Raw genomic sequence first — 14,942 nt, forward strand, 5'->3', positions numbered from 1 at the left:
TTCAAGACAGTAGGTCGACTGATTGATATGCCACATGAGCAAGGCACCTAAAATCAATGAAAAGCCCTTTACTGACATTAACAGTGTTTCAAAGAAATACTTTTAATCTCTGTTCTGATCTCAAACCTCATGTGAACACCTTTCCTCTAAAAAGGCAGTATCGAGGAAAAAGTTTTGTTTCACCTCCTGCCCAGTTTTTCATGCAGTGTTATAAAAGTAAATGGTGTAGATTTAAGAGATAAAATTTAGTATTTTCTTTCCCCTTCAGCACTGGATTAACATCTTGACAGTTTACTGTTGATAATTAACTGTTCTTTTAAGAAGGGGATGAGTTGTTTGGCTTTTTTGCATAACACTTTCATTTACCTAACCACCACCTTCATTGCTACCCAAATAGCTGGTGTTCTATCATTAAAGATCATGATACATCCTTTCTAGTCTTCACCAAAATTTATTTTCCAGTGTAATCTTGTTTTCTATATTCACAAGTTTTCAGGGGTGAATAGGACAAGTTGTTAAGGACTTCTCCCTTAATATATGTTAACACAAACACCAAATAATGATCCAGACACTGCACATCAGTGGTTCTGTCTGTAAAATAAAACATCCTCTAGAACACATATGAAAAGAACTACTCTTCCATGTCACTGAATTATGAAATTTTCTGATAGGATTTTTCCAGTAGCTTTTTTGTTCTCTGATAATATTTGTTATTAATGGTGAGACTTTTTTATAACCTCTCAACCAGTTTTTTATCCTTATTATTATTACCTTCTGTTATAGATTTGATATTTGAATTGAGTCTACAAGTTCAGACCCACATGTAATGGATTGCTTCATGGTTGTTAGAGGCTAGTGTTATTATTATATTATTATATATATAAAAATCTATGTAATTTCTGAGGATTACATCTGATGGCAGGAAACAAAGGACAGATGGACATAATCATTAAGGGATGCTAAAATGTGCCTTACTGTCCAAGTGATTGAGCTAAGATGGGAGACAGGCAAGGACTCCAGTCATTAAAGTGAGGTGGCTTCACACCACTGGGTGCTGAGTGAGCCCTGTGAGCCAGGTGCCTGGGACAGAAACTGGCAACAGTATCTTACACTTGGCTTTAAGGAATGCAACTCAGGATGATGCCTCGATAGTTTTGGACTATTCTTCCATCTTGCATAAAAAATTTTAAACTGAGATGTATTATAATTATCCAGAAAATATAAAATTACCTAAGTTCATTTATGAGAGAAATCAATGTGCTTTAAAAAGGATGTGAAAACTTTGGCGACATGCAAATATTTGATACGCTGTGTGCTGTTGACCACAAATATTTGATAGGCTGTGTGCTATTGACCAGTGGTAAATGGATTGCAGTCCAAAAAAAATTTTGGATGTTTATCATTGTCCTTCCTTATATGGTTCAGTTGATGTTTTGAAGACATCACACTCACAGAATCTCCTGCACAGAATATACAGATTTTTAACTCTGCATTCACACTGAAGTTCCTTCCACTATTTACATTATGGAATTTTTATGAATGGTGGTATTTGTACTATTTTATCATTTATCAGTAAGTCGTTTATGTGAATTGGGAATAAAGGAGTATCAATTGTAAAATGCAAGTTTAATAAACATGAAAATTAATAGGAAAGTACATTAGTGAAGATGAACACCTTGTTGACTTCATGTTGGCTAGAGTAAATTGACCAACACAGTCCTTGTTGCATACATATGTATCTAATGAATGTACATTAAGAACAGAACACCGTTTTAAAAAATGAGACTTTATGAAAATCATCTTACATTTAAAATTTGCAAAATATGTGAATTATGTGCAAAAAATACATGTAAAAAAAATGTTTCAGTACATTTTTTTCCTTCTGAACTGTGAAACTGTTTACTAGGGTCTCCATTCTTTTAGCAGCATTGCTCTGATCTGAAGGTTAGGATTTTACCTACAATTTAGATTAAGCACCAAAAGATGACAATAGTTAAAGTAGTAAGAGAGAGATCTCAATGAGAGATCACAGAGAAGCACTTTCTAATAAAATAAATTCTTTATTAAACAGTAAAATTACTTTATACAAGTTAAAGTGAGGAAAAACATAAACTAGAAGAAACAATAAGCTACTTTATGTACCGACTGTCTTCTGTTAAAATACCTGGTACATAGTAAGTGCCCAATAAATGTTTACCAAATTCAAAGAACATTTAAGAGAAAACACTGATATGTTATTTAAAATCAACTTGTTTCCTCAGTCTAAAACTCTTGCTCTAGTATAAGGCTGCTCTTAGAATTAAAATAATGGCTTATTCTACATTTCTCTTAATTTCTAGGAGTCTACTGTTCAATGATTTTGATTGTTCTATTACTAGTTCCAGCATTAAAGGACCTGACATGCCAAAATTTTCTATCGTTATCTAGTTTCTGCATTCTAAACTCATTTTATCATAAAGCTGTACTTCTCTAATCAATGCAGTCAGTACAGCAAAACCTCCTATCTGCTCAACAAACGTTTTTCCATTACACTTCCTAGAATAACTTTCAGTGATTTTTTTTTTTTTTTTTTTTTTTTGCGGTACGTGGGCCTCTCACTGTTGTGGCCTCTCCCGTTGTGGAGCACAGGCTCCGGACGTGCAGGCTCAGCGGCCATGGCTCACAGGCCCAGCCGCTCCGCGGCATGTGGGATCTTCCCGCACCGGGGCGTGAACCCGTGTCCCTTGTATCGGCAGGCGGACTCTCAACCACTGCGCCACCAGGGAAGCCCCACTTTCAGTGATCTTAAGAGCAGTATCCATCCAGGGCCATGCTTCCTACAGAAAAATCCTACCCCAAATCTGCCACTTGTCTCCAATGTCACTCTTAAATATTTGCCAACTCCTACTACTCAATCTCTTGGAGTCATCTGTATTTGATTATTTTATTAACTTCTTTATTTTTACTAGGGATTGCTGGCAGTCTATAATTTGGCCTTCTGTCAACCACTTTACACTCTTCTTGACTAAAACATGGACATATATTTTAACCATATGCAACAAAGCAAAAAAGTTGTACAGAACATCAATTTTTCAAACAACTTAAGCATTTCTAGTGATTAGAAAGTAGGACAGTATTTTAAAGGCTTCATACTTTTCCCTTTTCTATTCTAGATATGATCTGTAATTTTTTAATCTTTTTATTTCCTCTGTACATAGAAACATACTATACACATATCCTTAAAAATGATTGAAAAACACATTTTTCATTCTTTGTTTTTTCAATGAGCATGATTTATGAGGAAGCAAAATAATAAAAGAATTTCCTTAATAATGAACTACAAATCCATTTAAAAGTAATATTCTTAAGTTGCTGAGAAGGCATACAATCACAAAATCGTGTAACCTGCAACAAAATTGTTCCAGACCTTAGAAATCATCTAACTGGTTCATTTTTACATGTGAGGAAATGAGGAATCGAGTTTAAATTCTTTCAAAATAAGGGAGTAGCAAAAGTCAGATTGAAAATAAAGTGCAAGAAAAAATAGGCTTTTATAACTCACAGTAAACATCATACTCAATTTTAATATTACTTTACTGAAAGACTACAGGAAAGGTTCAAACTAGAAAAAGTAAAGCTGAAAGGATTTAGTGCACTCTGACACAGTTCTGAAATTATTTTCCTTCCAACTCTAGCAAAGGGCCTAATGTAGCTCTCACTTTAAGATATCTAAACCCAGAGACTGAGATTTGAATTCAACATGAGAAGTTGAGGTAAATCAACTTATTGATGTATTATTTTATCTTATATTTGATTCAGTGACTTACAGATTGTAGATGCTCAATAAATATATGCATATAAACTTGAAGAGAACCCAGATCCATAAGTCTTATTTCCCAGCATTACAGCTGGGCTGTGTACCTTCAAACTGGCTATATACAAAGGTTATAAATAGGGTTGGGGAGGAGAGGGGGAGGGAGCTGATCACAAATATAGACCCTTCAGAAGAAATGTTCATATTTTTAAAATCTTTCATCAGAATTAGCAATATGCAAACATTACCAAATAAACATCTCCTTAGGATAAAGTTTTGTAAAGATCTTAAGAACATTGTTTTTTTCACATTTTTATCACTTTCTCCAAAGCATGTTCATTGAACTTGTCCAAATAAAATGAATTCTGCATTCATGTTTCACTTGACAGTACTGCAGTAGGTTTTGCCTTAATAGCTAACATCTATTGAAAAACAAAATACAAACAACTATCATAAACTGACAGACTTTCTAGAGATTATTCTTTCGTTCGTAAAATTTAGTCCTCTAGCTTAAGGACTCTGGCAAGGGCACAAAAGTTTCTAAAAATAATTTTAATTTTTAACACAGTAGAGTAGTAGTCTGGGGGAAATAAAATTATTACGGCAGGATTTGAATATGGAGCAGAAGGATCCCTGTTAGGACTCACAGATGTGCTTCAGGGAAGTCCAAGAACTCAATGAAATATGCAAAAATTGTAATACTATATGCAAACATATTTTTTCTAGAAAGAATATAGCTTTCTTTTTCAAAAGGTCAATGACTATCCCCTGCAACCCAAAAAAACAGTGAAAAGGGCATCTAAATTTGTGAAAATAGATGGTGAGAAAAACATCAAGGTATGGTTCACTCATTTTTATGACCTTTTAAGCCACAAGAGCCATTTTGTTAAAACACAATGTTTCTGATTATCTCATTTAGTTAAACCATTATTCTTTAAATCCTTTTCTGAGGTGCTATTACAATTTCTTACTGGGACTAAGTAGCCTTCCTTTAGCATAAAAATGTTGCCTTTCTGAAAACTCAAGAATGTTTTCCTGTTTGCCATTTTCAAGTTGATTTAATAAATTAGATACGGCTTTTTTTCTATTATTTGGTATTTTAGTAAGACACATGAAATACGTTTTTTGGTATTCTGGATATTAGTAAAACATCCCAATACAACTATTACTTTTAAGTTTTTAACAAAAAAGGATATTGATGTATACTGTTGGCTATAGCAAATCAGCCTCCAGTAAATAAAGATCGGGTGTCCCCTGGTTTGACCACCCAATTACTATGAATTATGTGTGGAGTTAGTTGTATTCTTTACTACTTTACTCCACAAACTTCACAAATACCAGCTGAGTATAATGAAGTACTAGACAAAGCTATAGTCTCTACTATTCCCTAACATAAACAGCGTAGTGAGTGGTAGTAAAAGTAGCGTTCAATCTGCACTGTGCTTTTGGACCTTCTCAAAGGCCTGACCAAGCTTTAAGCTTCATGAGCAAATTTCAGTTCTTCTAGGTCTTCTTTCTCTGAATAGGAAGTATACACTTCCCTTATAATGGTTTCTAGGTATCTTAGGGCCCTCCAGTATATCCTACTCTGACCTTGGGCTTTTGAAAGTCAGTAAATTTTAATGGAAAGTTAAAATTATCCTAAATCTTAGTTTGGGGTCTAAAAGTTTGTGTATTCACGTATTAAAGTCAAACATGATATAACCCCAAAACCACCACTAATGACTAGAGCCAAAGACAAAATCTACATGCAAAAAAGTCTTTTATATAGTATATAAGCTTCTTTTGCTCATTCATTCACCCATTCACTTAGACATTAGGTCCTACTGTGTGCCCAGCGGTGGGGATTCAAAGGAAATAAAATATAGCTCTAATTCTCATTTGGTCTATCGGAAAGATTTCACATTTTTAAGGGTGATTAAAAGAACATGCAGATTACAGCCTTCCTTGAGCATTACACATTCAAAAATTCAGTACTGAACATATCTACAGGTAATTTCTGCCCATCCTGAGCATCTTTGGTATTATTTCTTGATAATAATACTTGACATCAATAGCACAAAGAAAACAGATGGGAATAATTTCAAATTTTATCCTTTACTTTGTATATTTATCGATAACATGCTATAATGATACTTCAAACTTAAAGAAAAAGATAACAGGTTTAAATCGAAACAAAAAACTATTCTTACAGCAGAAAAAGGGATTTCCCTTCTTTATTAAGTTCTTATTTTAGGACATACCAATTTGTACTCCTCGTAAGAGGCATAGGACTAAAAAAAAAAAAAGATTAATATTTTCCTCCTGCTTCCAAAATTTTATCAGTTACCCTAGATGGTCATGAGCAGAGTTAAAGTTAAAAAAATTAATATGAACACTACCTCATCACATTTCCCAGTTGAATTTTTTCCAAATGGGATTTTTGTAAATTAAAATTACTAATTAAATTCAGATTCAGCAAGTAGCTGCTGGGTGATGAGGAATTTAAACTTGAAACCAACTGTGTAACCTGGCAACTTAACCTGGTAACTCAAATCTAGTAAAACAAATTAAGAGGTTAAAAAAATCCTAATAATTTTAATTTATGATGTGGGAGTATATCTCAATATATGTTTTTTTTTTTTTTTTGGTCACCTCTTCTAAAATCATTCAAGAGAAAACACAGTAACTCATTTAAATTAGGAACTGGGCAAACCTTTAAAAAAATTTTCAATAGTATGTTTCCTTTATATGCTATTACAATAAATGCTCTATAAAACTGTTAGCCGAAACTTTAGATAAAGAAAAAAGTCTGTTTTGAGAACAGCACTTACCATTGCCCAAAATTGTTCAGAAAGTGTTGCAGATTTTAAGATATTTAGCTTGGACAACAGCAGATAACTCTGAAAAATGTTCCTCAAATATTTTGAAAGGCAAATTAGATTTTTTTCTACCAGCTAAATTACTGGACTTTTTGTATAAGAATGTCATTCAAGTTTTCTAAAATGAGAGTTTACTCATTTTAGAAAGTGAGCTTACTCATTTACTGAGTTTACGGTAAACATCTCTAAAATTTGTATTTTTTAAGCAATATTGTCATGAGATGCATTTGTAAAATTACCCAGATTTAGACAAAAGTAAATGAGAAAATTAAAAGGGGAAGCCTTGAACACTATTAATTTTTTCCCGCATGACAAGTACAGATATTAGCAGAATATCCACCAAGTAAAATGAAAATATTAACTGGTTTCTAAGGCACACAGTTAGTTACATCTAAAGTGGGATTTATTTGATGAATTGCATGAAGCCTTCAGAACATTTGCTGCAACTCAAGTAGAAAGAGGCAAGTGTTCACATAACATGTTAGTCTGTAGTCAAGAAAGACATTTCAACTAAAATATGTCAATCCCCAAATCTGAAATCACTTAGACATTACTGATGTAGTATTTGGAAGAATTTCTGTATAGAAGATTTTTCAGACTGAAATATAGTACTCAATGCTTCAAGGGCTAGGTAAAATTAGTTCTCTTTTGTTCAACAGTGCCTCATTTCCACTAGATAAAGTTTGGTCTCCAGTCTCACTATCCAATGCCTGCCTTACACTGAGTCATCCTTCACTGGACCACACAAAGTGTTTACATTATAAAAGGCTTCTAGATCACTTGGTTCAAGTGTAATAGCTGGTTTCATTAATGTTCCAGGAGCAAGGGAACTCTCTCCAATAATTCTCAGGTTGATAAATTTGATTTTCCAAGTATTCTCCACAAAAGGGCAGCGGATGAGTCCAAAAATTTGTTCAAAAATGCCCAAACAAGTGTTCTCTCGGTGGACAGTCCCAGCAACTCCAACCATAACCAGACCATGGGGAGAAGAAGCACATTTCAGTCCATGGGAATCTAGGTTGGGACTGAGAAAAAGATATTCTTCTTTCACTAGTGACAGCAGACGAAGGCTCACAATTTCTGCTCCATGGTAGTCTATCACATTTTGTTCAGATGTGTTGTAATAAAACCTAAGCTTGACATCATGCCAGAAGTGCTGTGGCCCCCATTCATCTTGAGGTGGTCCCAGAAGAGGATTCTGAGAATTAAGAAGTTCAAAGAACCAGTGACAGAATTCTTCACCTAATCGACGAAAATCAACGTTTTCAGCTTTTTTATCTTCTTTCTCCTGTTGATTAATAAAACCAACGTTAATTCTTGTATCTATTTACTATCTTGCCTGTTTCATAGCTAACTTTTAAGGTACTAATTATAGCAGAAAGGAAATGAACTACCTGTGAACTCACTGAACCCATCTTGCACAGTAAATTATTTCTCAAAAAGGGGAGGTCATTTTAGAATTTCTCAGCTTAAACTTCTGAAAATTCCTCTAAGAAATTAAGGTTCAAAGTCTCTTAAAATATCAGCATGAATTAAGAGCCAATAATAAGGATTTACATAAGCATTTTCTCTTGATTGTGGCAGTGATTTCACAGGTGTGTTATTTGTCAAAACTTTCAAACTGTATGCTGTAAATGAATACACTTCACTGTGGTATATTTTATATGCAGCAAAGTTTATAATAAACACGTCTTTAAACAGACACTTCTAATATGATTGAAATTGCTTATTTTCTATGATTGGGATTATTTTATATTATTTCTTTCCAAAATGAATACTGCAAAAATACACCTGATAGGCTAGATTTTATTCAACAATGTATTCCAGAGCACAGTACCTCATCTAGGTGGTGAAAGATCTTGTATTTACCGGGCACATGCTATTACTGAATGTACTGGGCATTGTGTTTGGCACTTAAGTGCTATTTCCGTCTTTCTCCACAAGCTTTATGACACAGATATTATCGTTATGCCCGTTTTATAAACAAGGCTCACAAAGGTCCTTACTTGCTCATTTACAGCTAGTATACAGCAGACCCTAATACGAAGTCATATCTATATGAATTTAAAGTCAACATTCTTTTCAGTACATTAAGGAAGGCTTAGCAGTTCCTTTCCTAATGTGAAGGCAAACCTCTCTCACTGTAAAATACCATTAATTCAATGTGGGTATGTAGTTTAAAAACTGCAAGTTACCTAAAGGTTCAATCGATATTTAAATATTCACACAATATTTAAAATGTACAGTGAAGATAAAAAGAAATACGAACAGCCAATGTCAGCTGGAGGAAATTACTAAAACAGGATTTTTTTCCTAGCTAACAAATAAAAAAAATAAAAAAAATTTAAGTTTCTTTCATGAAATGTTTGCAATTTAATACCAAAGAAAGTCTTCAAAATGAGAAAGGGCTTACAACAGCATTCTTCTAAAGTGGAAAAAAGAAATTGGAGAACCAGAGGCTAAATTAAAATTAAATTGATCCTGTAGTCTATCCATTCTCTTTAAAAATCAATAGTCCCCATTTGATAAAGGGATACAAAACATTTTTTCTCACAAATCAATAGAATATTACATATACATTACTAAATATCAAAAACACTTTGTCTCAGGTGCTTTACTGCTCTTTCTTTAGGATGCAAAAAAAGAAAGTAAAGCTAAAATTATAAAAAAAAACACAAAACATTAACCACATCATTCCAGATCTAGGATTATCTAAAGATTTTTACACAGAACTACAGTTCAGGATATGACTATAAGGTCTGTTTTACCTGTTCAAAGAGTCTAATGTCCTCTGTCTTAACTGGCTCTGGCGTTTCCTTCAATTTCAATTGTGACTGCTTTTTCCAGTAATCCTTTGCATGCTGAATAAGATTGTGTTTTTCAGTAGCTGGAGGTATAATAACCCCCTGTGTTGCCAAGTACTTAAATATGATTTCTCGGTGGACTTTTTTACGCCTCAAAAGTTCTTCGACACTTTGACTGTACACTAATATTGCATGAATGGCATCTAAAAGAAAATTATGAAGATTAATAGAAAATCATGAGTCACTTGTAAATTTGTCCAGGGTCAGCAGAAACTCTATCGAATAATATTTATAAACTCTTGTCATGGCATTACTGCTTTTGTATAAGACGGTTATCATTTCTAAAAACCAGGAAGTGGGGGCTTCCCTGGTGGCGCAGTGGTTGAGAATCTGCCTGCCAATGCAGGGGACACGGGTTCGAGCCCTGGTCTGGGAAGATCCCACATGCCGCGGAGCAACTGGGCCCGTGAGCCATAACTACTGAGCCTGCGCGTCTGGAGCCTGTGCTCTGCAACAAGAGAGGCCGCGATAGTGAGAGGCCCACGCACCGTGATGAAGAGTGGCCCCTGCTCGCCACAACTAGAGAAGGCCCTCGCACAGAAATGAAGACCCAACACAGCCAAAAATAAATAAATTTATTTAAAAAAAAAAAAAAAAAAGGAAGTAGGTTGTCAAGTTTTGGATTTTAAAAAAATTTCTTTAAACTATAAATTTCCCCACCTAAAATTCCTCCTTCCTTTCACTTCTCATACGAGATTGTGAATTTAAGCATTTTCTTTTAAAGAATGGTTGTATTTTAAGAAAAATTTGAATAAGAGAAGAAAAAATTTTAATAAGGTCAATGGAACTAAATTCATTTACAATCCCTAAAATATAGGTAAAATTACAATACTTTTCAATCTCCTCACTCTACAGATAACAAAAGTCAGGGATACATGAAGTATCAACAATCATATTTCTAAGAAGTGGCAGAACCAAGACTCTTAATTTTAAAGAACTTCTATTAAACAACAGACTAAAGATTATTTTTACATATGTGAGGTATACAGAATGGTAATAAAACGAACTCCTATATACACACAACACAGCTTAAGACACAGGAATTACTGGTATCTTTGAGGCCTCATTTTACCTCTCCCTATTTAATGCTATTCCCTCTCTCTCCTCGCTCACCTCACATGTAGCTACTCTCCAAAATTTTATCATTCTCTCGATTTTCTTTCCTTTTTTCTTTTCTTTTTTTTTTTTTTTGGCCACTCTGCCGGGCTTGCGGGATCTTAGTTCCCTGACCAGGGATCAAACCAGGGCCCCCCAGTAGTGGAAGCTCAGAGTCCTAACCACTGGACCACCAGAGAATTCCCTCGATTTTCTTTAGAGTTGTACAGCATAACTATGTATCCCTACAAAATATAGTTTGGTATTTCTTTGAATGTTCTATAAATCTAATCCATCAATAGTCTTCTATAATTAACTTTTAATGTTTCTGAGATTAATCTATGTGGCTAGACACAGCTGTAGTTAATTCATTTTCAGAGCTGTACCATAGGTAATTATAGACTATACCACAAGGTATCTATCCTTTCGTTTATAGACTTTTATTATGTGTATCCAATTACAAATACTATTACTTTGGACATTTCCACACTTGTCTCCCAGCCCAGAGGGGCAAGCAGCATGAGCATCACCTGGAGCTTGTTAGAAATGTGGAATTTCTGGGCCCACTCCAAAACTACTGAATCAGAATCTGCATTTTAACAAGATCACTGAGGGACACATAGGCACATTCAAGTTTGAGAAGCTCAGGTAAGTAACCTTCCATTTAAGGAGATAATATCGAACTTGTTTTCTTTCCAAAGTACTAGTTCTAATTTACACTCCCCCAGTAGTTATCAACGACATACTTCACAAGATCAACAACACTTGACGTTTTTACATTTAGTTTTTGCCAACTTGGTACATATGAAAGGCACCATGTAGTTTTGGTTTTCATTTCATTGCTTTCTAAAGATGTTGAGTATCTTTCAATATGCTTATTATTTTTTCCTCTCTGAGAAATGACTTCAAATCATTTAACATTTTTGTACTGGGTAGTTTCGTTTCTTGTTTGCTTTTGGATCCACCATCAATTAAATTCAGCAATTTTATCTATTACAATTTTAAATTCACATTCACCAAGACTGTTAGAAGGCGATTAGCATGTTAAATATATAAATGCCAAAGAACTACATTAAGTCTAAAATTATTTTCAGTCTAAATTCTTAGAAATTTATTCACTTAGTGTTCCTGGTTCACTTTCAAATGAATGACCTTAAATGGCAGAAATGTTAAAAGCAAAGAAAGACAGTTTTAAAAGGCAGACTCTTTTGTAGATACTTAAGTCATATGCTAACACAGGAGGCGGACATTTTCTCATTTTAAACTAAAATTCAGCAAATTTAAAATATAACTAGCCAGGTAATATACAAAATCATAAATGCTTAAGCTACTCATTACATTACAACCACACTGAATATTTATAATCCATGAAATCTACTCTACCAAAATGTTTATTTGGCTCTGAAAGTAATGTAGTCCTAGTACACAGAATCATCTCTGAAAAACTTTGGATCCAAAGAGACATGGATTGATCCTATCTGCTCTTTTATCACAGTAGTTATTTTACGCAGCACACTGATAAAAAGTGTTTATGATAGATATCCTCCCCCAAGCTTGAAGAAAATGAGCAGCGGCTGACACTCCTCAGCTGATCCAAACTGAAAATGGAAAACACCCTGACTCCCCGGAAATCTTCAAAAAAACAAACAAACAAAATCACTATTCACGTACTCTGCATCTTCGAAACAAGCAGCATTTGCCCACAACGTATAATGAATAAAACCTGGAAGCAGCGCCATTTTCAGCGTGCATCTGAAGCAACAGAGCAGCTATAGGGGCCGAGATTCCCGAGGGTTCCGCACAAGCGCAATCCCGGACGGGCTGGGAAGGAGGCCTACCACGGCCTCCACTCACACGCTCCCGCCAGCTGGGGGCCGGGTGAGGTCTGGGGAGGGACGGCCGCCCTTGGGGAGAAGGGTCTACCTTTACCTTGGCGGTCCTCCGGCTGCACCTGGCGGTTGGTGATGGTGTCGCATAGGGCCATGATCTCGTCGTTGTCCAACAGACCGAGCAGGCTACGACAGCCCTCCATCTCTGAGTAGCTGAGCCCCGACATCTCTACCCCCAGAAAGCGGCGAGAGGACGCCAATAACTTCGCCCCCTTAGGCCCACTGGGCCGGCGCCGTGGCAACAGGTACCGGAAATGCTCTTCCCGTTGTTCGCAGCCAAAAGGCCTCGGGTATTCCAGAGCCGTGGGCGCGTAAGTGATCGTTAATGAGGGCACTAAGGGAACGCGGTGCTCCGACCGGTGGTTCCGGGCTCTCGGGGACTGAGTGGAGTCCCACGGGTCTCACTTTAGGGAAACTCCGCATTTACACCGGGAACATCGACCTTCCACAAGGGAAAACGAAACCTAAACTCCTCAGGAGTCCCTTCTCCAAAAGAACGCCTGGGAGGCTGCGCAGGGCAGGTGCGCGGAAAGCCGGCAGCGGCCCCAGCGCAAGACAAGCTCCCGTGATGCCGCGGGGCCGGCCAATGGAGGCGTCTCCTCCCCGCCTTTGGGCCGGGACCCCGGGAGCGCTCGAAAGTTCTCTGCGGCCACTTCTGCGTTGGGAGCACCTGTAGTTTGATATTCTTAAATTACGTAGTTCTGTGTTAAAACAATTTGGTTTTGTTTAACATTACACTTGGAAAAGTTAAGGGGAAAAAAATCACCTATCCTGCCACGCCTGCCCGCCTTGCAGCTGACTTAAATTCCCCAACAAGCTGCGGTCCGCTGTTGCTTCCCTTCTTATTCTCGCCGGCTTGGCTTTAGGCGAGGCAGTATCACGAATAGTTTAAGGTTGGGGTCTTTGAAAGCCAGATTACCAGGGTTTTATCCCGTCATTTACTAACTGTGACCGAGAGCAAGCTCTTTGGTCTTCCAGTTTTCTGTCTCGAAACGAATCTAGTAGAGATACCTACCTCATAGGGTTGTTGAAGCGCAGGGAGGGGGTGAAGAACTGTGCCTGGCGCCTAGAAAAAGCCCAGTATATATCAGCTATTGTTACCACTGTTGGTGTCAACATTCACGAGAGGGAAACTTCAGACTTCAACGCATTGTCACTGGCTTCTGTCTCCTTGCATTGTTTTAGCCATTTTAGATTTTTAACATTTAATTAGATTATTGCCAGTTAGTAGCTGAAATGTACACACCTGCAGATACAGGTGAGCAGATTTAACTTTTTAAAAAAAATATCACAGCTAAATAGTCAAAATGAACTGTAAATACAGTCTTTAAAATAAGGCATTCAAACCATGGTTAAACTGATTTGCCAGTGGATGTTACTGGGGGTACCACTTACTCATCAGATACCAATTCTTCATTTGTCATTAAGCGTTGAGTGCCTACTATGCTAGATATTGAAGATTCCGAGAAATGACACAGACCCTCCTTCAAGGAGCTTTTGGGAGTGTTGCAAATAAAGAGATAAGTGCTCACAATACTGGTGTGGAACCAAATGGAAGAAGACATGCCCAACTTTTTCATTCGTTCATTTTTTTAAAAATGTGTTTACTGAGCATGATTTGCCAGACACTGGTCTTTATGCTGGGAACAAATGCAAGTCCTTTGGAGCTTGTATTCTAGTGAAAGGAAATAGACAATAAACATAAAAGAAACTATACTATGGCAGGAAATTCTGTGGAGAGAAATCAAAAAGAGAGGGATGGAGGAGAGGATGTTGCTATTTTATACAGGCTGTGAAGAAAGGCTTCTCTAAGTGACATTGAAGGAAAGACCTGAAAAAAGTGAGAAACTGAACCACAGAAGAGTGTTCTAGAAAGAAGCAAAAGAAGAGGTTCTGAGGAAAGAACAGAGTGCTTGGCATGTAGGAAGGAGGCCAGGAGGCTGCAGCAGCTTGTGCAAAGAGGAAGCAGTGACTGGTGAGGTTGGAGTTGTCAAGATTGATCTAGAGCAGGGTTTCTCAACCGTGGCACTACTAACATTTTGGGCAGGATAATTCTTTGTTGTGGGTCTGTCCCACAACATTGTAGGATGCTTCAGCATCCCTGACCTCTCCCCACTAGATGCCAGTAGCACCTCCTCTCCCCTACCAAAAATACCTTGTTCCTCAAATGTTTCCTGGGGTGGGGGGGCAAAATTCCCCAAGTTGAGAACCACTGATATAGAACCACTTGTCCAAAAGTGCTTTCTGAGATGAAAATATTCTGCATCTGAGCTAATACAGTAACCATCAGGCACATATGGTTATTGAGCTCTTGTAATGTGGCTAGTGCAGCTCAGCCGGTGAATTTTAAATTTTATTTGAATTTTAATTAAATTTTAATAGCCACTTGTGGCTAGTGGCTACTGTATCAGTACAGTCTAGAGTCTTGCAGCCCATTGTA

The 14,942-nt window shown here is 36.7% G+C and overlaps 1 protein-coding gene across 1 annotated transcript; it reads right to left on the reverse strand.

Moving 5' to 3' along the window:
- Nucleotides 1-6,840: 6,840 nt before the first annotated feature.
- Nucleotides 6,841-12,965, reverse strand: C5H3orf38 (chromosome 5 C3orf38 homolog). Its single transcript, XM_060149391.1, has 3 exons — nt 12,543-12,965; nt 9,423-9,661; nt 6,841-7,942 (listed from the first exon to the last, which is right to left on the reverse strand). The coding sequence occupies exons 1-3, from the start codon at nt 12,667-12,669 to the stop codon at nt 7,370-7,372; spliced, it is 939 nt and encodes a 312-aa protein (XP_060005374.1). The 5' UTR covers nt 12,670-12,965; the 3' UTR covers nt 6,841-7,369.
- Between the last annotated feature and the right edge of the window lie 1,977 nt (nt 12,966-14,942).

The sequence above is a fragment of the Lagenorhynchus albirostris genome, chromosome 5 (assembly GCF_949774975.1).
Source record: "Lagenorhynchus albirostris chromosome 5, mLagAlb1.1, whole genome shotgun sequence".
Classification (NCBI taxonomy): domain Eukaryota; kingdom Metazoa; phylum Chordata; class Mammalia; order Artiodactyla; family Delphinidae; genus Lagenorhynchus; species Lagenorhynchus albirostris.

Bases quoted from the DNA above. Each gene is read 5' to 3' on its own strand.
- C5H3orf38 (XM_060149391.1), bottom strand. From the start codon at position 12,669: ATGTCGGGGCTCAGCTACTCAGAGATGGAGGGCTGTCGTAGCCTGCTC. The intron at 9,662-12,542 runs GTAAAGGTAGAC...ATTTTCTTTTAG, and splicing joins GCAGCCGGAGGACCGCCAAG to ATGCCATTCATGCAATATTA. The intron at 7,943-9,422 runs GTAAAACAGACC...ATTAATCAACAG, and splicing joins ACATTAGACTCTTTGAACAG to GAGAAAGAAGATAAAAAAGC.